General features: G+C 34.2%; 3 protein-coding genes across 3 annotated transcripts in view; 1 reads left to right on the top strand and 2 right to left on the bottom strand.

Moving 5' to 3' along the window:
* The window catches only part of ube3b (ubiquitin protein ligase E3B), a 31726-nt gene extending 30010 nt beyond the window's left edge, over positions 1-1716 (bottom strand). The window contains exon 1 of the mRNA XM_056457512.1: positions 1633-1716. The gene's annotated coding sequence lies outside the window, so the exon portion shown is untranslated. The remainder of the gene's footprint in view (positions 1-1632) is intronic.
* An 893-nt stretch (positions 1717-2609) lies between these two features.
* kctd10 (potassium channel tetramerization domain containing 10) lies at positions 2610-11404 on the top strand. The gene is made up of 7 exons (XM_056457511.1): positions 2610-2686; positions 4350-4563; positions 4662-4831; positions 6131-6217; positions 6305-6357; positions 6434-6629; positions 8468-11404. The coding sequence occupies exons 1-7, from the start codon at positions 2684-2686 to the stop codon at positions 8684-8686; spliced, it is 942 nt and encodes a 313-aa protein (XP_056313486.1). The 5' UTR covers positions 2610-2683; the 3' UTR covers positions 8687-11404.
* Positions 11405-13376: 1972 nt separating this feature from the next.
* The window catches only part of myo1ha (myosin IHa), a 25331-nt gene continuing 16273 nt past the window's right edge, over positions 13377-22434 (bottom strand). Inside the window, exons 17-31 of the mRNA XM_056456862.1 lie at positions 22260-22365; positions 21974-22091; positions 21787-21900; positions 21631-21707; positions 21483-21551; positions 20743-20827; positions 20148-20310; positions 19421-19504; positions 19238-19331; positions 17060-17115; positions 16840-16975; positions 14162-14232; positions 13918-14015; positions 13736-13835; positions 13377-13660 (exon numbers count right to left, since the gene is read on the bottom strand). Of these exons, the coding sequence (XP_056312837.1) occupies positions 13634-13660; positions 13736-13835; positions 13918-14015; positions 14162-14232; positions 16840-16975; positions 17060-17115; positions 19238-19331; positions 19421-19504; positions 20148-20310; positions 20743-20827; positions 21483-21551; positions 21631-21707; positions 21787-21900; positions 21974-22091; positions 22260-22365 (1398 nt within the window). The 3' untranslated portion in view covers positions 13377-13633. The remainder of the gene's footprint in view (positions 13661-13735; positions 13836-13917; positions 14016-14161; positions 14233-16839; positions 16976-17059; positions 17116-19237; positions 19332-19420; positions 19505-20147; positions 20311-20742; positions 20828-21482; positions 21552-21630; positions 21708-21786; positions 21901-21973; positions 22092-22259; positions 22366-22434) is intronic.

Here is a 22434-nt window from a genome sequence, read left to right as displayed (position 1 = left end):
AAAGAAATCTGTGTTTTTGAAACTAATGAAGACAGCAAAAGTCAATGATTTATTTTAATTACTTTGTCTGTAGAGACACTTCGATCAATTGGCCGAAGATCGGTATTGGCAGATAATCACGCTTCATGACATGCTCGGTACTCGAAATATTGCAAGTTTACTAAAACCTGGCTGTAAAATTAAAGAAATACAAACACTTACAAATTTACTTCTTGTAATATGCTTATTGAAACCAGCAGAATAAACCTGCTTTATTTTAGTAAAGAAGTAATGGATTCATGGGTGTGCATTTTTTATCTTACAAAAAGGTTTTATCTGTTTTATGTACTATTTTTTGTAAAGCTGCTTCTGATCACGATGACGTGTCCACACTAAATGGTTATAAGAGATATGCTTAAGGGATTATTTAGGTTCTCTTAGGTTAGGAGAAGCTCCACCTAAGTATCATACTTAGATGGAAAATGTGCTTTATGCAATTGTACAGTAATATAAAGCTTAAAGCATCAGAATCGGTACTCTGTATGGACCAATCACCATGACAAGGTATTGGTACTCTGTATCGGCTGCAAAAATCCTGATCGGCGCATCCCTATTAGTCTGACATGTTTACTATTACAAAATATTTTAAATATTTCTTAAAATAAAATATATAGTGTTCAATGGAGGGGGGGGGGGGTGTTGGTGGGGTTACCCAGACATTTAAAAAGAGCATATTTTAGAACAGTAACCATAATCTTGTGATACTGTAAAACTGTGAAATTTTTATCCAAGGTTATCATACCGTCAGAATCTTATACTGGCCCATGCCTAAATCCATTTATTTAGACAAATAAGTCTAAATTGAGGTAAAGTTAAGCTATTGAGGTAAAGTTGGTTTTAAAAATCGCACATTCAGTCATTGACAACTTGTGACACTGTCCCTATATTGTTTACAATGATACTTCAAATATTCGGTCAGAAAACACACGCAAGTATGACTTCAAAACAACAGCACTATTTGCATGACAGTGAACAATGTTGTATTTTAATAGTCGTTAGCTGCTAATATTATTTCACGATTCAGAATTTGCAAATAATAATTTTCTGAATTTTCATTATTAAGAAATTCCAAAGGTGTGAATGTAAAACCAACTTTATCTCAATAAGTGAGCTGTGTTTATACATTTTTATCCTAATCCGATTAGTACAACTATTCAGAGGAGGAAAATGATGGGGCGTATTGATCGAATACACCAGTTTAGAAACACCAACATATCGCAAAGCAGAAAGTGAAATATAAAAAGCATATCAAACAGCATTATCACTCCAAAACAGGATAGAGACCTTAACATTTACTCAAAACAGAGGTGACACTTGATTCCATGACAAAACGAGCGCTCTGCGGAAACAACACGAGCACTAAATATGTTAGCGGGTTTAAATTAGCAGAATATTTCAACAACAATCAGTTCAAGTCAATTAGACAAACCGAAGGAGACCATAACATGTACACTAGCTTTCCTGCTAGCAAACACAAACACAGTTGAAAAAATCAACGAGCTGGCAACGCTGTGGAAATGTTGTCACCTAATAAACGTATTTCAGATGAAAAGCGAAGAAAGTATTAAAGTTTTTCACAGATGTTTCATTTACCTGAGAGTTTGAGAATAAATGGAAAACTGATGTAAACAAAAGAGCGACCCAGACACCGCAGCTCTAATCCATTAACGGTGTAACCTCGTAAACCTTCCGTCGGAACATGTTTTTGTTAGGACAATCCACATTTACACAATAAATATTAGATAAATATTCAATATATACAAATTACATTTGTCGTAGTGCATTTAAGCTGTTTCATTATTGATACGATACTATATTACGCATTTTAATGAGTAAACTGAGGTTTCGAATTGCAGGGAGCTGGGATATTTCACTGAGTGGAACTATTTACAGTATGTCTTCAGGTCAAATAAACACAACATATAGTAGGGAAATAAACATTTACCACATATTAAAATAAAAATAGACCGTTAATGGTTAATACTTAGATTGTAAGTATAGTATATTAGTATATTTTAGTTAGTTAGTTTAGTTTAGTTAAAATATGTATCTTAAGCAATGTAATACGACTTTTTCAATGCTTTTAGAAAACTTTGACCTCAAAGAAAAATAGTTACCTAAACTGTGATTTTGGGAGAGAGCAGTAGGGAGCTCGTGAGTGAAGGAACACAATCAACGAATTGATAACATTGTTAAATAAAAAATAATAATAACAACAACCCAAACAATAATACTGTTAGACAAACAAAATCAAAGCACGTGAACACTTATCTTTGGTATGTGATTGTAACCATCGCAGAATCGTTTACATAAAAACTGTAAATTATTGAGATATTACCTGTTCAAAAGTAACTTACATGTATTTTTATAAAATGCACACAAGCATATTTTTACAACTAAGTGTGTAGTTACAATCACAGGAAATGTGAAAATTAAAGGACAGGACATTGGGAAGGTGGAGTCACTTCCCATCTATCTAATGTTACAGTATTATAAAAACTGTCTAATGAAATGCGCGATCACGCATTTGCCTAAGTAGCCTGTAAGCGCGTGACCTGCAGCCTCGTGCACGAGTAAGGGTTGCGACCGGAAGTGATCTAATCCAGACCCGTTTCAGGAGGCCCGAAAGAATCGGGGAATTTCTATGGTAAATATTGACATTTTTCTTATGTTTCACGTTGTTTATTCGCTTCTGTTGATATATATTTCAATTACTAAATATTTCGACGTGTAGTTTGGAATCTTTTTGTAGTAATTTCGTTTTGGTTTCCTGAGAAAAGGGAACAAGCTGGTGTGCTAGTATAATGTTAGCCCTTTTAGTCATTTTTTTTATATGTGTAATTTAAAATCAAACTATTTTCTTTCTTCATAATCGAATATGAATCATGTGCATGTTAAAAATAAAATTACTCAAATCTGCTGGGTTTATACAAAAACATCCCAGCATATTTAAAAGTGACGTCATTAAATTAATCGCAACTGCGCGTCGGACTGGGTTTCTCATTCAGTAAGAGCTGTTATCATTGATGTTTTACATTTGTAATGTTGTACAATCAATAATGTTACTGTTACAATGTTAGTTACTGGGTTAAACTGAAACATATAGGAAGTGGTAACGTTATGAACCACACCACCCCTAAAACTCGTACCCTGTTATTTATATAAAGTCTTTATGCTTTGACACTAAGTATGCACGTTTTAATTAATTGTTTTAAGAAGCTTACTATACCCAAACTGGGTCATTAAACAGATCATAACCGCCTTAAGCATACCTGTCAACATTGGGATGTGAAAATAAGGGACCCCCTTAAAATACCCCCCCTTAAATAAACAGTTGAAACGGAAATTTCTTTTTATGATTATTATTATTATTTACAATGGATAGAATAAATAGTATACATTAGAAAAAGCTGCAAATATATTAGCAAACAGTTTAGCCTATTAAAATTAATAGCTATTAAAAAGAAATTGAATCATGTTATCAAATCTCATTAACCCTTTTTTCACTGTATAATTGAAACATTCTGATTAAAGAGCAGCGAATAAATCTATCGTTTAGATTTTTCGTTTGATCATATTAAATAACAGAGGGATCACTTTAAAGCTTCACAGATCTATAATGAAAGCATTCGATTGCTTTCCTAACTGTGTATGCTCATTAAGTACAAAATTTGTTGTGTTTAAAAAGAAAACCCACCAAGATTGACATGTTTTGATGTTGTTGTTATTATTGTATGTGTATATGTCTGTTCAAACATGCACCCAAAACCCAGAGTGTCCACTTTTGCTTCAGATAGTACAGAATCCGCTTGGGAAACAGTTTCTATTTATCATCTGACAGTCTTGTTTTGAGGATTGCATAGGAGGGGCAACGGCGCCTCTAATGGAAAGGAAGGGAATCCTGCCATTTTTATATTTATGGGAAAGTGTTTTCATGCCTAAATTAAAAAAAAGCACAGAACAGATTGACATTTAAGAGCAAGGTGTGTCCCCTGGTGGTTTGGCGGTATAGGTTACGTAAAGGGAGGATCGGCTATTTAATGTTTATTGCTATCCTTCATAGAAAGATTGAAAAAAGGGAGAAATATGGGGAAAATACCTTCACAAGATGATAGCGGGATAGAAGCTTAAAATACGGGGAAATCCTGGAAAAAACTGGAGGGTTGACAGGTATGCCTAAAAGAATAAGCTGTTGTCAGATCAATGCATCATTGGTTTTCTGAGAAAAGTTGAATATTCTATAGTTTATGTATGGCCTGTATTACTCTAAACTTCTTATGTCACCGTTCCCACCCCTGTCTGATTTCCAGGAAGAGATGTCAGGAGAAAGTGTGGTGAGCTCGGCTGTGCCGGCAGCTACAACACGGACCACCTCTTTTAAGGGGTCCAGTCCCAGTTCCAAATATGTGAAGCTGAATGTCGGTGGAGCGCTGTATTACACCACCATGCAGACCCTGACCAAGCAGGACACCATGCTAAAGGCCATGTTCAGTGGCCGTATGGAGGTCCTTACTGATAGTGAAGGTAAATGAACAGTAATAGCTCCTGAATAACACCCGATAAACCTAATGTGTGCTTCTGCAACATCCAGGTCACACTTTTTACATCTCATCTTTCTCTAGGCTGGATTCTGATTGACAGGTGTGGGAAGCACTTTGGGACCATCCTGAATTACCTGAGAGATGGAGTCGTCCCATTACCCGAGAGCCGGAGGGAAACTGAGGAGTTGCTGGCAGAGGCAAAGTATTACCTGGTACAGGGCCTGGTAGATGAGTGTCAAGCAGCATTGCAGGTAGAGTACACACAACTTAATGAAAATTTTCCTTAAATTTACTAACCCACAACTTATTTAAACTTTTCAAAGTCGTTTGTTTATCTTAAACAAAACTTTCAGGTTGATTCACACTTGATTGTTCAATTAGTTTTAAAAAAAAGTTCTGGTCTGGTTTACTGTGAATGCTGCCATCCAAATCTTGTTGCACTCTGTATAAGCTTGACTGCTGAAAAGATGCGTCTCAGTTCACTTACAAATAAACTTTGGTGTAGTTTGAATAAAATATAAACACAACAGAGACTAAAGATACAAATAAGGACACACAGTCACAAGATACGACTATAAAAGAACTGAATGCTATGGCATACTTGTTTTTGCTAATAATAGTCACATGTCAAATTTTCAATGAGATAATATAAAGGGCTCTGCAATATGACCAATGAATATCAAGTCTATCATTTCATAAAAATACATTCTATTTGGAGGTATTTAAAAATGGTAATACTTTTTCATCATTTGGATGACCTTAATTTTCCACGCCACCATGGTGAATTGGCTATGCAGGTAGAAATGTGACAACATTTGTTACAATACAGTGTTTTGCATTTTATTTAGCAATATTGTATGTTAGACCTGTAATCATTAGTTTTTAAAAGGGTTTTATTTTTCACTAAAGAGATTAAATTCAAATGTACTCACAGTCTAGTCACCCTACTAACCTTTGCGTTTCTTTTTTTATTGTTGAAAGCAAAAGAAGATATTTTGAAGGAAGCTGAAAACTGGGAACCATTGACTTCCATAGTAAGAAAGAAAATATTATAGAAGTCATTGGTTACAAGTTTCAAACATTTTCCAAATTATCTTTTGTGTTTAACAAAAGAAAGAAACTCATAATGGTTTGAAAGGTGTTAATAAATAATGACAGAATTAAAATTTTGGGCATAAACAGTCCTTTTAATATTTTTTTATATTTGTAGAATCTTGAACATTTACCCAGAAATTCTAAATAAAGTGAGAAAAATAATCACATATGATTAGAGTATATCGATTAAATGTAAAAAAAAAAAAAAATGTCCTTTTCCATATGGTCAATATTTTAACTTTTAATTGATGGAATTATTTAAAAAGTATCATGTGATCATTTATATTGTGATATGAGATTATTTTCATATTAGCCCTCCCTAATAATATATTATTTATTTTCTGATTAATATATTTCCTTTCCAGCAACTGTAACACGAGTAAGTTAATGACAGAATTATGTACTTTAAAAATGGTTCTAAATGTTCTACATTTTGTTTACCCAAATGATTTCAGAACAAAGATGCGTATGAGCCATTCTGTAAAGTTCCCCTGGTGACATCATCTAAGGAAGAACAGAGGCTCATTGCCACTGCTAATAAGGTACAAATGCTTCACAACCATTCAAGTCATAATACTATTCACTGTCACCCTGAACAGAATCTTGAATCTTTTTTTGTGTTTTCACAGCCTACAGTCAAGCTGCTGTATAACAGAAGCAACAATAAATATTCATATACAAGGTAAAATAAAGTGAATATCTTGCAAGGTTTCACGAAGAAAGCTTTTACCTGATCGATTTGCTCTTTCTCTTTAAAGCAATTCTGATGACAACATGCTGAAGAATATCGAGCTGTTTGACAAACTGTCTCTGAGGTTCAACGGCCGTGTGCTCTTCATCAAGGATGTGATTGGTGATGAGATTTGTTGTTGGTCGTTCTATGGCCAGGGAAGAAAAATTGCAGAGGTTTGCTGCACGTCAATAGTCTATGCTACTGAAAAGAAGCAGACAAAGGTACACGATGGCTATAATGCAGTCAATCATCAGCTGTGTTTGTAAAGCATGATATAATGTTTTTTTAATTGCACTTGATAACAAAATTGAATAAAAATAACTTGACTTTTTTTGTAGTGTGTTCAAAAGATTAGATCTAAGAGCAGTTTTTCCATAGTCTAGTGGTAACGTCCCTGATGTTGACTACAATAAAATGTTTAAAGTCATAAAAATTCAAATGTTTTGTACACTGTAAAATTCTTATATGTAAAACAAATCAATTTGTGTTGGAACAACATGAATGAATTAAGTTAAATTAATATCAGGGTTCGTAACGGTCATGGAAAACCTGGAAAAGTCATGGAATTCTGACATGGCATTTTCCAGGCCTGGAAAAGTTTTGGAAAAACTGAAAAACCCACAAGCTTTTGGAAAAGTCATGGAAACTACTTTTAAATTAGTCATTTAGCAGACATTTTTGTCCAAAGCGACTTAAGCAGCGGTCACACTAGCGCTTGTGTTTGCAAAATTCTGTCGTACGGCGCTGCGAAAAAGGGCAGGGTTAAACAGTATGATGAGACATTAATAAAAGTGAGCGATTGCTCCATATTTTAAATTTCTTATTTTAAATGATCTTTTATTGGTTTCTCGCAATCACCTGATGTGATTTTGCAGGTAAGAATTCACTAAGCTTGAACTTTCGAATGCAGTGAAATGCGAAACTTGCCGCTCGTGCTTGCGTTTCTGGTCTGCCATATTCGCATACCTATGAATGGAGCGTCTAAGTCTATGGAGCGAAAAGTGCAGTGTGATTGCGGCTTTATAATAGAAGTAGTTTTGCCTACTATTACTAGTGAATAGATATTTATCAAACTAATTCCTAAATTGACAAATATCTGTATATTGGAATAAAGGTTAGTTGTTTTTACTTCTTTTCTTTTCTTGGCCAAAAACATGCTCTCACATTATTAGTGCTGTGTAAGCATCATCTATTTTACATAGATATAAAAATACATTTAAACTATTGTGTGTTTTATGATATGCTGTAATAAATTTAAACATTTCTTATGATTTACCACGTATATGTAGACATTACATGAAACATGAGGTCATGAAAATTGACTTGAAAGTTGTGGAAAAGTCATGGAATGTTTGTAGTGAAAATGTGTATGAACCCGTTTATTAGTTTTTGCAATTTAATTGGATTGTACATGAAACAATTAAGTTGTCCCCCCAAAAAAACTCAAATTGTGTTGTTTCAGGTCTTTTTAAATAAGTAATTTAAACAAACAGCATATGTCATTTTTTAGAGTATAGTAACACTTTAGAGTTTTTCCAATGAGTGCCCTATAAAGGATTAAACTTCATTGAGACCTGTTGGAAGTTTTATAGACCATTTCAATGTGGTGATGTCATTGGCCCATGAACAGTTCCTGCTTGTTGTCAAACTATTTCATAACTGTAACAAGAAGCAATTCACTCACATCTTACGTTAAACTGCTATCATAACATTATTTATCAATACATGGATCTTTTTGGATTCTTAAAAGCTATGGAAATTAAAAATGTAAAACAGGAAATTCTTTAGGACCCTCAAAATGGTCTAGTAAAAAAAAAATAATATTTTAAAATTATGACATGAAAGGTTTGTTGCCAGTTCAAATTATTGTATGCCACCAAGACGTTTGCATCCAGAGAATATATAGTTACTTTTGTATTCAGTTCTCAAATGTACCTTCAAAAATCAACATATAAACCTGTTTTTTATTAATGATCTGAAAGGGAAAACTGCCATCTAAAAGATTGTAACTTTGTCTTAAAAGTGCCACTTACTTATTTCAATGCCATCTGCATCATAGGTTGAATTCCCAGAGGCTCGCATTTACGAAGAGACCCTCAACATCTTGCTGTATGAGTCTCAAGATGGACGCGGACCAGACAATGCACTGCTGGAGGCCACAGGGGGCGCTGCAGGTCGATCCCACCACATCGATGAGGATGAAGAGAGAGAGCGCCATGACCGAGTGCGGAGGATCCATATCAAGCGGCCTGATGACCGTACCCACCACCACCAGTGACCCTGCCATTTCTCAGCTTTTTCAGTGCCTTATCTACTACCAGCGCTTCAGTTATGCCCCTGGATTTGCACACGGACACAGTCAGTTTTGTTTATACCTAGTCTGCTTACTTAGAGAGATTAAGGGATATTTACAGAATAGCTAGTACTATTTATAATGCTGAATGATCATAGCATACAGGGCAGTGCGGCATCAACGTCACACATCAGTTGTGCATTTTTGAGGACCTCTTTAAAAAGATATGACATGGTGTTAATGTGAACAAAAGTGCATAACGGATGGTTCGGTTTACTGGATGACATTCCCTGAGCATTTTGCCCTAACTGCACATTCATGAAGCAAATTCCAAAGTCAAGTCCATCAGCTGAACGTGTAGATTTGCAGAAATGAATATTAGAATAGAGTTCTCAGCCCTGGTATGTTTATTTAGCAATAATTGACCTTTTGTTCTGTCTGAGTGAAGTCTGTAGGGTTCCTGGTGCCTTATAGGTTAACACTGTGCTTTTTGAGTGTTTTTGTTTTGCATATTGCGTGATGGTAATTTAATTTGAGACTTCTTTTTTTCTAAGTTCCTCCCTAGTTTATTGTTAGCGTTGTCTCTTGAATTGAAGGGTTGAAGCCAGTTTTACAGAGCTGGTAGTGTCTTGCTGAGTTTTGTTTTGAGTTTAAGCTGTTTTAAAAATGTGGTCTGACAGACCAGCGATCATTGAATTTAGTGAAGGAGGATGCCATTGCCTTATAAGAAGAATACAAGTGTTTTTGGGGGGCATTCAACCAAAATGTAACATTTTCTGTCAATTTACTCACAATTAGGACGTCTAAGTTGTAAGGGACTTCTTTAATTCAACAGTTTTGATAGTTCATATTACTTTTGAGCCACCAAGGACCAGTTTTAGCAAAAATCTAATAGTTAAAAAAGAGGCTAAACAAAAATGCGTTTAACCAAAATTGAACATTTTCTGTTAATGTACTCCCCATTAGGCTGTCTAAATTGTAGGGGACTTATTTCATTTAACATTTTTGAGATTTATATTATTTTTGAGTCACCAAGGACCAGTTTTAACAACAAATCTAATGTTGTTGCTAAAACTGGTCCTTGGTAACTCAAAAGTAATATGAATCTCAAAAATGTTGAATTAAAAAAGGCCCCTACAATAATAGTCTAGGCTAATAGTCGAAAAAGAGGCAAAACAAAAATGCATTCAGCCAAAATTGAGCATTTTCTGTAATTTAATTCTGGACTTTTTTATTTCAACATTCTTGAGATTCATATTACTTCTGAGTCCCTAAAAAACTATCATTCACATTTCATATCATTTACTTAACCTTTAGTTTCCACAAATGTGTTTCTTCCTTTTTTTTTCTGTGGAACACAAAATAAGATACTTTGAAAAATGTTGAAAACCTGTAACCATTGACTTCTATAGTATTTGATTCTCCTGCTATGCAAGTCAATGGTTAAGTTTCTAGTATTTTTAAAAATATTATTTTTTTGTGTTCAACAGAATAAGGAAACTCATAGGTTTAAAACAATTTGAGGGTAAGTAAATTATAATTTTCGGATGAACTATTTTCTATTTAAATAGTTGTAGCTCCATTGAGGCTCTGTGTCAGGGGTTCTGTTAGCTCCAACCCTAATCAGACACACCTGGGCTAGCTAATCAAGCTCTTACTAGGCCACAGGTCTCAATTCCTGGAGGGCCACAGCTCTGCACAGTTTTGCTCCAACTCTATCAAACACAGCTGATCCATATAATCTAGGTGTTCAAAAGAGTGATAAACAGCTTCTTTAGTTGGATCACATGTGTTTGATCAGGGTTGGAGCAAAACTGCAGAGCTGCGGCCATGCAGGAATTGAGTTTGAGACCTATGGGCTTTCTGCTAGGTGTGTTGAGGCAGGTTGGAGCTGAAATCTTCAGGACTGAGTTTGAGAACCTCTGCTCTATGATGTGAAACAATTGGTCTGTGCAAGAGACTAATTTCAGATCTCAGTAGTTGTCGATCACCAAGGTCTCAGCTAGAGATGTTGTACTGAAAGGGGACCGAAGTCACCTACATCTTGATGGGTCTGAGGTGAGTAAAATGACAGCATACTCTCATTTCTGTGTGAATTGTCCCTTTTATCTCCCAAATTGCTGGATCGATTGGATGAGTTTGGCCTCTAGGTGTCAGTATAGTATTATGCTGGTTTCTCACACATATGAGGAAGCACTTGTAGATCAAAACCAGTAATAACGTTTTCTATTCCCTTTTTTGTCTACTACTAGAGTAAACTCTGATTATGCTTTTTAAATACCTTTCCGCTGCACTGTATTAAATTCCATCAAGTTAATTACGCTTCTGTGTTTTGTAAGCGATCTCATACAAGAGCAGAAACTGAGATGTAGGCAGAAGCATTCGGATGTATATCTGTAACTGAGTAATGGACACCAAGTATGAGTGCGTAATCAGAGACTCTTCCACGTCAAAGCAGCTCCAGACATCCTGGAACATAAAGAAAGCCTCCTCTGCTGCAGCTTTTGTAGCATCACAGATCTTTGCACTCATTAGTTTTATTAAAGGTGTATTGATAATAAAAAAACAACAACTATGAAGTCTGTAATACTGTAGAGAAGTTTGTACAGATGTGCACATGAATTAAAAAAAAAGTTTTACATGCAAAGTATTTATACACGATGTTATCCCGAATAAAGGTTTCTACAAATTTCGTAGATGAAACTGGATCTTTCTTTTTATTTCTGTGGTTTGTATAAACAATATAATATTATAAATAATATAAACATGGCTTAACAAAAAAAAAAAAAAAAATATTTAACAAGAAATGGTAACAAGTGTAAGCTACAAGCAGCATTTATGAAAACTAAAATAGTTGTTTTAACCACCTAAAATAAAATTAGTTTCTTCCCTTTTTCATTTATTACAACTAGCTCTTAGTGATTTGTGTGGTCCTGTTTTACATCCCGATGGGGACCCATTACTAAACTCACACAGACTTATGGGAACTTGTCACCATGGAGATTTAAATTGAGGTCTTTATGCTTGTACAGTGCTCGGCATAACTGAGTACACCCTGTTTTGAAAATGAATTTTTTTTTTATCCATTTCTCAGTGAATATAGCAGAGTATCTGCAGGGTCTTAAAATGTCTTCACCTTTTAACTACCCCACAAAAAGAAAAAAAATGTTTGGATTGCAAGTTGCTAGTCAACACACTCAATATATCAGCCTCTACCAAATGGTTGATATACTAACCGGCCACTTTATTATTTACACCTTACTAGTACCAGGTTGGAATGTTTTGTTGTTGTTGTTGTTTTTTTTTTTTTTTTTTACAATAAAACCAAAATCAAGTGAATTAGTGCAATAGGATTTTGTTTGTTTGATTTTTATTTTTTTAATATTATTTTTTTTTATCAATGCTGTGTGTAAACCATTATTTAAAACAGTCATTCTTTAAATGACTGTAACAGTCATTATTTAAAACAGTCAAAAAATGGTCAACCATTTGGTAGAGCGGGCAGTTAAAGGGATAAATCTCAAAAGAAAAATTTTAGACCTTAAAAAGTCTTAAATCTACTAAAATTAAAAATCTATTTAAAAAAAAAAAAATTAAATCTACTAAAATCTAAGATTTTGCTACCCAATCAGGCAATTAACCAACCAACACCCATACAATCACCAACAATCCCAATCTCAATTAACTTTTTATTTAAAACTAGCATTTAACTACTTTTCTTACAGTAACATTTGCTTAAAAGTTCTCCATTTATTTACTACTAAGGATATTGACCTGCAGGGGCGGATTTAACCAATTAAGCAAAGTAAGCAGCCGCTTAGTGCCCCAGAAAATTTTGGGTCCCCCAATAAATATCTAGAAATATAAATTATACCTATAACATTGACTCTTTCTACCATTTCATCATATTTTTGTAGGGCGAGGGTCTAACAAGCAAAATTTTAAGAATTTTAATTGGTCACACTTTATTTTGATGGTCCGTTTGTTGAATTTAATTTACATTGCATCTACATGACAACTAATTCTCATTAGATTATAATAAGTCGACTGTTAGGTTGGGGTTAGGGTTAGTGTAAGTTGACATGTACTTGCAAAGTTTCTTATAGTCTGTTTCTACTCAAATAGACCATCAAAATAAAGTGTTACCTTTTAAATATTACAAAAGAGAAAACACAGAAAAGAGACTGAGTGACATTGGAAGATTTTTTTATAATTAAAAGGGTGTCTTTTAGGACTGTTGGGCCCCATGGCTGAAATTGCTTAGGGCCCCCAAATCACTAAATCCGCCCCTGCTGAGCAGACATATTTTTTTTATTATTAAATTATTATTATTGTATTATTAAGTTATAATCACTTAAGATATTCAGAAATTGAAAGATAATACAATTAAATTCAAGCAAAATATTTTTTAAAAATTACAAACTACAAAATTTCAAAAATTTTTACATTTTTTTTTTGATTCTCTTGATTTTTCCTCTTTTTTTAAAATTCGTATTTAATATTTTTCTCTAACATATAAATTTGGGTGTACTAATTTTTGGACCGTTATTGTAAGTTATTTTAGAGCTAGATAAGCTCCAGTACAGTAAGCTCCAGTACTGATACATTACAGTATCTAATGTATATGCACAAATATAATATTGTATAGCTTCCTAATAAAAATATAAATTTAAAAGAGAGATTTGCGAGGGGTGTACTTGTATATGCTGAGCACTGTATACATCATATAGAATTAAGTCCTTTCAAAATGTAAAAGTGCAGAATGTTCTCTGTAAAGGGTTAATATATAAATATTTTACAGTTTTAAAAGTCCCCACGACAATACCAAACCGGTCGTGTGCGTGTTGCCTTATAGGGGGTTGAAGAAAGATATCCTCTTCCATAAGGGTTTCCCCTCATGAAATATACACAGACTTGGTGACCTCCTTCAGATCATCGTGACTTGATCCGTGGAGCCACCTTCGATAATGAAATAGTCTAAGCATAGGTACGATAATAATAAATCAAGTACAAATACAAAACTATATCACTCACCACCATCAGGTGTCCATTTGGGCCTTTATAAATCATAGGCTCTTGGCCAGTGCTGAAGTCCACCGCATTCTGTTTTCCTGCCTGGATCTCAAACTTTATGCTGCGGGAAGATCAGATGTAAATGTTTCACAGATATGAAAGATCACATCACAGGTTGGAAATGTGTTTGTTTATTTATTTACCTTCCCTGAACAACAGTGATGTTATTCTGCTTGTTTGCAATCATCGCCAGCTTTGTCAAAGCTTCAAACAGATGGTCACACTGAAGCACCAAGTCCCCCTTGGACAAAGGAAACTACTTTAGTTCTCGCAAATTATGCATGAAATTGTGTAATGTGGCACCCGTGAAACAGTTTGGAGCTGACATGCAGCCTATTGGATATGATGTAGCGAGTATAGTGCTATTGTGAATCCTGGCTTGTTCACCTTCTGTTTTGGATCATTAAAAGCAACATGGAGGATCATCACAGAGTCGCCCAGATTACTGACAGAAGCTCCTGTGAACACAAAATCATGTTTATTCTCTCTGGTTTACTAATCAGTTTTAAAGCAGGTACAGTACACTGCCTTTCAGAAGTTTAGGTTTAGTTAAAAAAAAAAGTTTGTTACATACACTACCGGTTTGGGGTCAGAATGATTTTTAAATGTTTTAAAATAAGCTTCTCCTGCTCACCAAGGCTGCATTTATTTCATCAAAAATACAGTACACATTGTACAATTATGAAATGTTAATGCACTATAAAATAATTGTTTTAAAGTATTTTATAATTTATTCCAGTGATTTAAAGATGAATTTTCAGCTTCATTACTCTTCAGAGTCACATGATCCTTCGGAAATCACTCTAATATTAATTATTATTATTATTATTAGTAGTAGTAGTAGTAGTATTAATAATAATAATAATAGTAATAAAAGCAGTAATGACTGGAGTAATAATTTAATTTGAAACTAAATACAATACGTAATAAATAAGTATTTAATAATTAAAACTTACATTGATGCCTTGATGAACAGAATAATTTTCTTAAAAAAAAAAAAAAAAGGACCCCAAACATTTGTCCGGAAGTGTAATTACCTTAATCCTAGTGTAAGTGCATGTGGGTAATTAAGAGTAATTGTATAATTAAAGTGTAATAATCACACATCTTAAACCTGTAACTGATAGTTTTAAAATAAATATTTATTTCTTTAGCTATGATGGATTAAATTGATATAAGGTGACAATAAAGACAATTATTAGATAATTAAAAATATATATTACAATTATTTTTCAAAGTGCTGTTTAACAAACAGTATTTCTGTATTAAACCTGCTAGTTTTAATAAAAAAATTGGTATTGCCGTGAATCATAGTTATTTTGCAAGAAACTAGTATTCAAGTTCAACTTAAAGGATTAAGGTTAATTAGGTTAACTAGGCAAGTTAGATTAATTAGGCAAGTCATTGGACAACCGTGGTTGGTTCTGTAGGGAAGAATATTTTTTCAACACATTTCTAAACATAATAGTTTTAATAACTCATCTCTAATAACTGATTTATTTTATGATGACAGTAAATAATATTGGATTATATATTTATCAAGACACTTCTATACAGCTCAAGTGACATTTAAAGGCTTAACTAGGTTAATTAGGTTAACTAGGCAGGTTAGGGTAATCAAGCAAGTTATTGTATAATGATGGTTTGTTCTGTAGACTAATAATTTTGACCTAAAAATGTTTTTAAAAAAATTTAAAACCGCTTTTATTCTATCCAAAATAAAACAAATTAGACTTTCTCCAGAAGAAAAAAATATCATCAGAGATATTTCCTTGCTCTGGTAAACATCATTTAGGAAATATTTAAAAAAGAAAAAAAAATCAAGCATATCTGGAATAACTTCTGAACATCATATGACACTTTTAGTAATGATTTCAGGGACTGCTACTAAAAGTTCACTGGAACAAATTAGTTTTTAAAATAAAACATTTTAAAATTGCAACAAATATTGTACTATTCCAAAACTTAAGTTGTTAGTGTAGCTAATATTCTTCAATAAATAAAATCCAAACACTGTAAACACAATGTACCTAAACAGTCATTTTATAATGAGAAAAGCTTAACCATGTCAGCAACACTTTACAGTAAGGTTTCATTAGTTAATGCATTTATTAAAACAAACAATGCATTTAGTACAATATTCACTAATCTTTGCTAACACTAGTTAATAAAAACTAAATCATTCATTGTTAGTTCTTGTTAAATCACAATAAAACTGATGTTAATAAGCACAACTTTTGACTTTGATAACGTATAAGTAAACGTTGAACTATGATTAATAAATACTGTTGAAGCATTGCTCATTTTTAGTTCATGTTAGTAAATACAGTTGAAGAATGTAGCCCCCCCCTCCAGCGCAAGGAAATTTTCACAGTATGTCTGATAATATTTTTTTCTTCTGGAGAAAGTCTTATTTGTTTTAATTCAGCTAGAATAAAAGCAGTTTTTTTTTAAAACTATTTTAAGGTCAAATTTATTAGCCCCTTTAAGCTAATTTTTTTTCGATAGTCTACAGAACAAGCTATCATTATACAATAACTTGCCTGATTACCCTAACTTGCCTAGTTAACCTAATTAACCTAGTTAAGCCTTTAAATGTCACTTTAAGCTGTATAGAAGTGTCTTGAAAAAGATCTAGTCAAATATTATTTACTGTCATCATGGCAAAGATAAAATAAATCAGTTATTAGAAATGAGTTATTAAAACTATTATGTTTAGAAATGTGTTGAAAAAATCTGCTCTCCGTAAAACACAAATAGGGGAAAAAATAAACAGGGCTAATAATACAAGGGGGCTAATAATTCTTCAACTGTACATTCAATGAAATGAACTAGTGAAACATTGTAAAGTGTGACTAATATTTCAAGTCTTTTACTGACTGATATGCACACGTTAGCATTAGAAAAGATCCAAATGTGTACTTTTGGGGATACTTTTGTTTTATTTGAGAAGTAGAGGGCTACATGTCACAGAGAAAAGATAAAAGGAACCAAGTTTAATAGTGCTGTGATTTGTTTTACCATGTGACTACAACACATATCCTCGTGTTTCCTTCCAGACCCACCTTTTAGAGAAACATAGTCCACTCTCTGTTTGATCTTCGCCTCTTCGACCAGGTGTACAGCAGCCTGAGTGAGAATAAGTTGCCTTTGCCTGGGTTTAAATCCATTTCTGTCATACTTCACCACAGGAACACTGTACTGAAGAAAGAGAGAGAGAAGTTTTATTCTTTTTCTGTCTGAAATGAATGACAACTGAGCCTCAAGCATACGATTCTGCTTTACCTTGATACGTTCATGTCGTATAGTCTGAAGAACCCTCATATTGATGTCTTGCTCATCTGGTAAACACATCAAAGGGCATGAAACATAGCAATGCAATCTCAATAAAATCTAGATTTAGTGGGTAATTTGTACAATCTCATTCGTACATTTTAATACAATTTGCTCATCCCTCAATATAGGGTAGGGTTAGGGGTGTTCTTTAAGAGCAAACATTGTATGGATTAGCCACTTTTCTGACAATATGTCAAATAGTTATGTTTCCTCATGCACTGTAAAAAATATCCATATATTAGCAGTTTTCCATATTTTATAGACGCTCCTATCGTTTGGCCGAAGATCGGTATCTGCCGATAATCACATTTCATGACTCGATCGGTGCTGGCTAATCTGGCAGATCTCATAAACCGATCGCTGGTGTCTTTATGAGTTTACAAGCAGCCTTATATTATACATCAGCAGCCCTACAACACGTGAGGAGGTAAATGATGTTTGGGGGCATGAGCGATCGCTGCGCATGCGTCACAACAGCTAAATAAAATATATACAGATGTGGTGCCATCTCTGTTTTATACAGTTTATTGGCGGATCTCTGGCGGATACCCTGTCTAGTGTCCAACATGACCTCTCCCGAAAGCTCCGATAGTCTCGCGCATAGTGTCTCCATGATGCCTGGAAAGTAGATAAAATACCCCGCAAATCATGGCGATTGAGAGTGAATGAGCAAGAGAACAGATAGAGAGAGGCACAGTGATGTTCTAAGCAGTACATTTCTTAGGTTAAATTAATAGAGCAGTGAAGTAAAAATAGAGCATTTTTAAATCTGTTTTATCTATTATTTTCTGTAGAGCTTCTTCTGACCATGACATGTCCACACTAAATGGTTATAAGAGACATGTAAAATATAGGAATATATGCAGCATCCTTAATTTATTCACTTAGGTACAGAGAAAACTCCACTTAAGTCAACTTAGAGGGAAAATGTGCTTTATGCCTTATAAAGCTTGAAGCATCAGAATTGGTACTTGGTATCGGCCGATCACCATTACAAGGAATCGGTACTCGTATCGGTTGCAAAAAATCCTGATCGGAGCATCCCTAGTATTTTGTGATTCATGTTTTTATTTTTTCCCCACTTATTTATGTTTTTGAATTGCATTATGGGACCTTGATCTTTCTTCCAACAACTTTTAACCTTGAAAAGTTCAAAAAAGTGACTTTTATTAACATTTTTAACAGTTTAAAGCTCCTGTTTATCTAACTGAGCTTCTGTCTCGCTACAATCATACCAGCTCTTTAAGATCACAAAACTCAAGGCTTCTGGTAGTACCCAGAATAGCAAAGTCTACTAAAGGAGGTCAAGCCTTCTCATTTATGGCTCCTAAACTAATGTCCGAGACTCAGACACACTCTCTCCAGCAGTCTTCAGCCCCTGGCGCCTAGACTGCAGCTCTGCACAAGAAGCTAGGCTAGAGGAGAAATGGTTGTGCCCAACTGAGCCTGGTTTCTCTTAAGGTTTTTTCCTTCACTTTCGTCAATTAGTGAAGTTTTTGTTCCTCGCCACTGTTGCCACAGGCCTGCATGGATTGGGACTTGTGGAGCTGCGCATCGATAGATTTGCTCTTCAGTGTTTGGACATTCAGCAGTGAAAATAAACCACACTGAACTGAACCGAACTGAACTTCAACTCTGAAAACTGGACTGACAGCATTTCAATTTACCAGAACGTCTATGTTGAGCTGCTTTGACACAATCCACATTGTAAAAGCGCTATAGAAATAAAGATGAATTGAATTAAATATATTGTCTGGGTTGGTGATGTATATTTTGGTACAAAAACCTTGTAATTAACTGCCACTGTACATTTCACACACTTATTTATATGATAAATAAGTTTAAGGAAATAAGGAAATATATATTATTCCTTAGACATTATATTATTTCAAACGACTAAAATGTTAATAAAAGTCACTGTAAACTGTATAGTTGAATTTTCAACATCAAACGTCGACAAAGCAGAGATCAAGGTCCCATAATGCAATTCACACCCTTAAATAAACGTAAAACATCACAAACTATGGAAACTGTTAATTAACAGATTTTTTTTAACAGTGTGATATTGGGCTGGACATACAGAACAATCAATGCAATAGTGTTTCAGGTGGAATAAACAGAACTCACTGATTCTAGTGTCCACAAAAGGAACGGCGATACTGGAAGGATAGCTGTCCTTCTTTCCCTTGAAGATGGCACTGGTTACTTCTTTTTGTTGCATCTGTGTAAAAACACAGCATTCACTCATGTCTAAATTGGCTGAAATCGTACATCAAAAGACATAAAAAGCATGTTTCAACAGTTAGTGACCTGTGCTTTTTTCTGTGGCGTTATTCCCCGCACGTACTTCCTCACCATCATGCGTGTGTGCAGCTTTCGCAGAATCTCTGAGGTCTGCAGACACAACAGTGACAAAGACTTTACCAATTTGAAATAATGCTGCAAATAAATGAATGCATTACAGCGGCCTCCAAAAAATATGTGGATGTCGAAAGATATCCAAGGACAATTGTACCCTGGCATACAGAGAATTTGGACTGAAAGCCTCTGCAGTGTCCAAAACTCTTACAGGCAGAAATAATCAAAAGGCTGTTGCTGGACAGATGAAAACTGGTTCAAAGTTTACTTTGATGATAAAAGCAAGATTCATTTATGTGGATCTAATAAGAAACATTATGACTATTGTCAAAGTGGGGAAAGTCTGAGCCTAAAGTGTGTAGAGAATAATGTCAGTGAAAGCTGGAGGAGAAAGTGTCCTAGTTGGGGTATATTTTCTGCAGCACGAGCCCAGTTATTTTTGAAAAACACTGTTCTACCAGCATGGTATACCCACAACTAAGTTCCCTTAAGATTTGAACAATGGAGATTAGATTATTTCTGTAATCATAAACATGTAAGTGTTTCTTAATTGTTCATCAATTTTGATGGAAGAAAAAGACTCTAAATTCTATATAATGGCACTTTTAAATGTATCAATATTTTCAAGAGGTCCCTGTTAGCTTTCACAGACTTTAGTAAACAGAGAATATCTGCTAACCTCTGTCATGACTGGTGGAGGTGTCAGCCATGTGGTTTTGTCCAGGACGGTCTTTGGTAAGTTGGCTTTCAGTCTATTTAAGTAGCTCTGTCGGACAAAGGCCAGGTATTCAGAGTTGTCTGTGGTTTTTGCTTCACGTCGTGTCAAATAGCCCTTAATAAACCTGCATAGACGAAGACATAAATAGAACAAAAATGAAAAGTTACTCACCCTCAGATTGTTCCACACCTCTATGAGTTTCATCTTCTTAAGACAAAAGAAGGTATTTTAAGAAATATTGGAAGCCAGCCAGTTAACAGTAGCTATTGACTTCTATAGAAAAACAAAGCTTATAGAAATCAATGGCTACTGTCAACTGTCTAGCTACCAAATATTCTCAAAAGATCTTGTGCTATCTTCAACTAAAGTTCATATAATTAGAAAAAGTAGAGGTTGAGTAAATGATGACAAAATTGATATTCCTTTAAAGTAAAAGGACATTAACTGCTTAAAGTGTGTATATATATATATATATATATATATATATATATATATATATATATATATATATATATATATATATTCAAATTTAAAATACAAAAGTATTATTACTAACTTTTTAATGACTTTTACAGCCCAGGCTCTTCGGTCTCTTTCTTTGCGTGCCTGCACTCCTCTCCAACACGTTTCAATTTTGGTAGCTAAAGATTGACAAAAACAACATCCACATCCTATATTTATACACATGCTATTATAACCATTTAATATTACAATGGACTGCCACAATACTCTATAATACAGTTGAAGTCAAAATTAGCCCGGTGAATTTTTTTCTTTTTCAAATATGACCCAGATTATGTTTAACAGAGCAGAAAAACTTTTTACTTTTTACAGAATTTCCTATAATATTTTTTCTTCAAGAGAAAGTCTTATTTGTTTTATTTCAGCTAGAATTAAAGTAGTTTTTTAAAACCGTTTTAGGGTCAATGTTATTAGCCCCCTTAAGCAAATTTTTTTAATGCCTAGTTATCCTAAATCGCCTAGTTAACCTAATTAACCTAGTTAAGCCTTTTTAAAAAAGCACTTTAAGCTGAAAACTAGTATCTTGAAAAATATCTAGTGAAATATTATGTACCATCATCATGGCAACGATAGAAGAAATAAGTTATTAGAAAAGAGTTATTAAAATGATTGTGTTTAGAAATGTGTTGAAAAAAACTTTCTGTAAAACAGAAATTGGGGAAAAATATACAGGGGGCTAATAATTCAGGAGGACTAATAAATCTGACTTCAACTGTATTTCAAATAAAATTAGTTATATAAAACAGTATTAAATCTATTAATGCTGCAGCTTACCAGCCTCTTTCTGTTTTCGAAACTCTCCTTTGACTTTGTAACCTTTGTACTTGGCTTGTAATTTTGTAGCTATAAAACATAATTGACACAAGTTTAAAATAAAAATAAATAATTGAGAAGAATGTCTCCCAAATTCACTGCTGCTTACCCAGCTCATGTTTGCAGATTTCAAAGGCATCTTCTGTGGCAAAAAGTGTCCTGGCATATCGTATAAATATCTTTGTCCTTTAAATAAGATGTGTGGTCAAAAAATGAAAGACAAATGTTTAGTAGGAAATCATGAAGTTAGAGCAAAACCGCTCACCTGCCCATTTTATACTCATCAGGCTGGTAGCCCAGATGTTGCACCAGCTTTTCCACACCTTCAGAAGGTACACCTCTCCAATGGGGCCAAGTGGCAGGACAAAGTGGTTTATATCTAAGGAACATGATCTTTTTAAGTCCATGAATGCCGCTGCTTCAGCTTCTACATGGGATTAATTTAAGTTTACCTCTTTAGAAAGACCTCATATTTACGGCGATATGCGAATCCAGCTCGTCTGACCCTCAGGTGCTCCATCAACCCCAAATACTTCACCTGGTGCCTGACCAGAACTTCATCAAACTTCCCTGTATTAAATATAATGCAGAAAAATCTTACATAATTTTAACTGCCAGAAATAAAAATACACACAAGTAAATGAATGTGTTTTAATTATATTGGTACCATCTGTATCATCAAATGATGCTGTGTTCAATTTAAGTTTATGCATTCTCATTCTTACATGAGCTCCTCACCTTGTTGTTTATTGTCGTTGGACTTGAGGCAGCGCACGTACCAGGCTTCCTTAGCTGTGAGAATCTCTGTCAGCCGCAGGAGACTGTTCTTAAACTGAGTGGCCACCTACACATTTCATAGAGCAGTTCCGATTAAATGAGACAGCAGCAGTCTCAAAATGACATTACTTGTAAA

This window comes from Danio aesculapii, chromosome 5, assembly GCF_903798145.1.
Source record: "Danio aesculapii chromosome 5, fDanAes4.1, whole genome shotgun sequence".
NCBI classification, from domain to species: Eukaryota; Metazoa; Chordata; class Actinopteri; order Cypriniformes; family Danionidae; genus Danio; species Danio aesculapii.
The sequence above is the reverse complement of the archived record's forward strand: the minus strand, read 5'-3'. Positions and strand labels throughout refer to the sequence as shown.

Coding starts and splice junctions, on each gene's coding strand:
- kctd10 (XM_056457511.1), top strand. Junction 4,832..6,130: donor AGTGTCAAGCAGCATTGCAG/GTAGAGTACACA, acceptor AAATGATTTCAG/AACAAAGATGCGTATGAGCC. Junction 6,218..6,304: donor TCATTGCCACTGCTAATAAG/GTACAAATGCTT, acceptor GTGTTTTCACAG/CCTACAGTCAAGCTGCTGTA.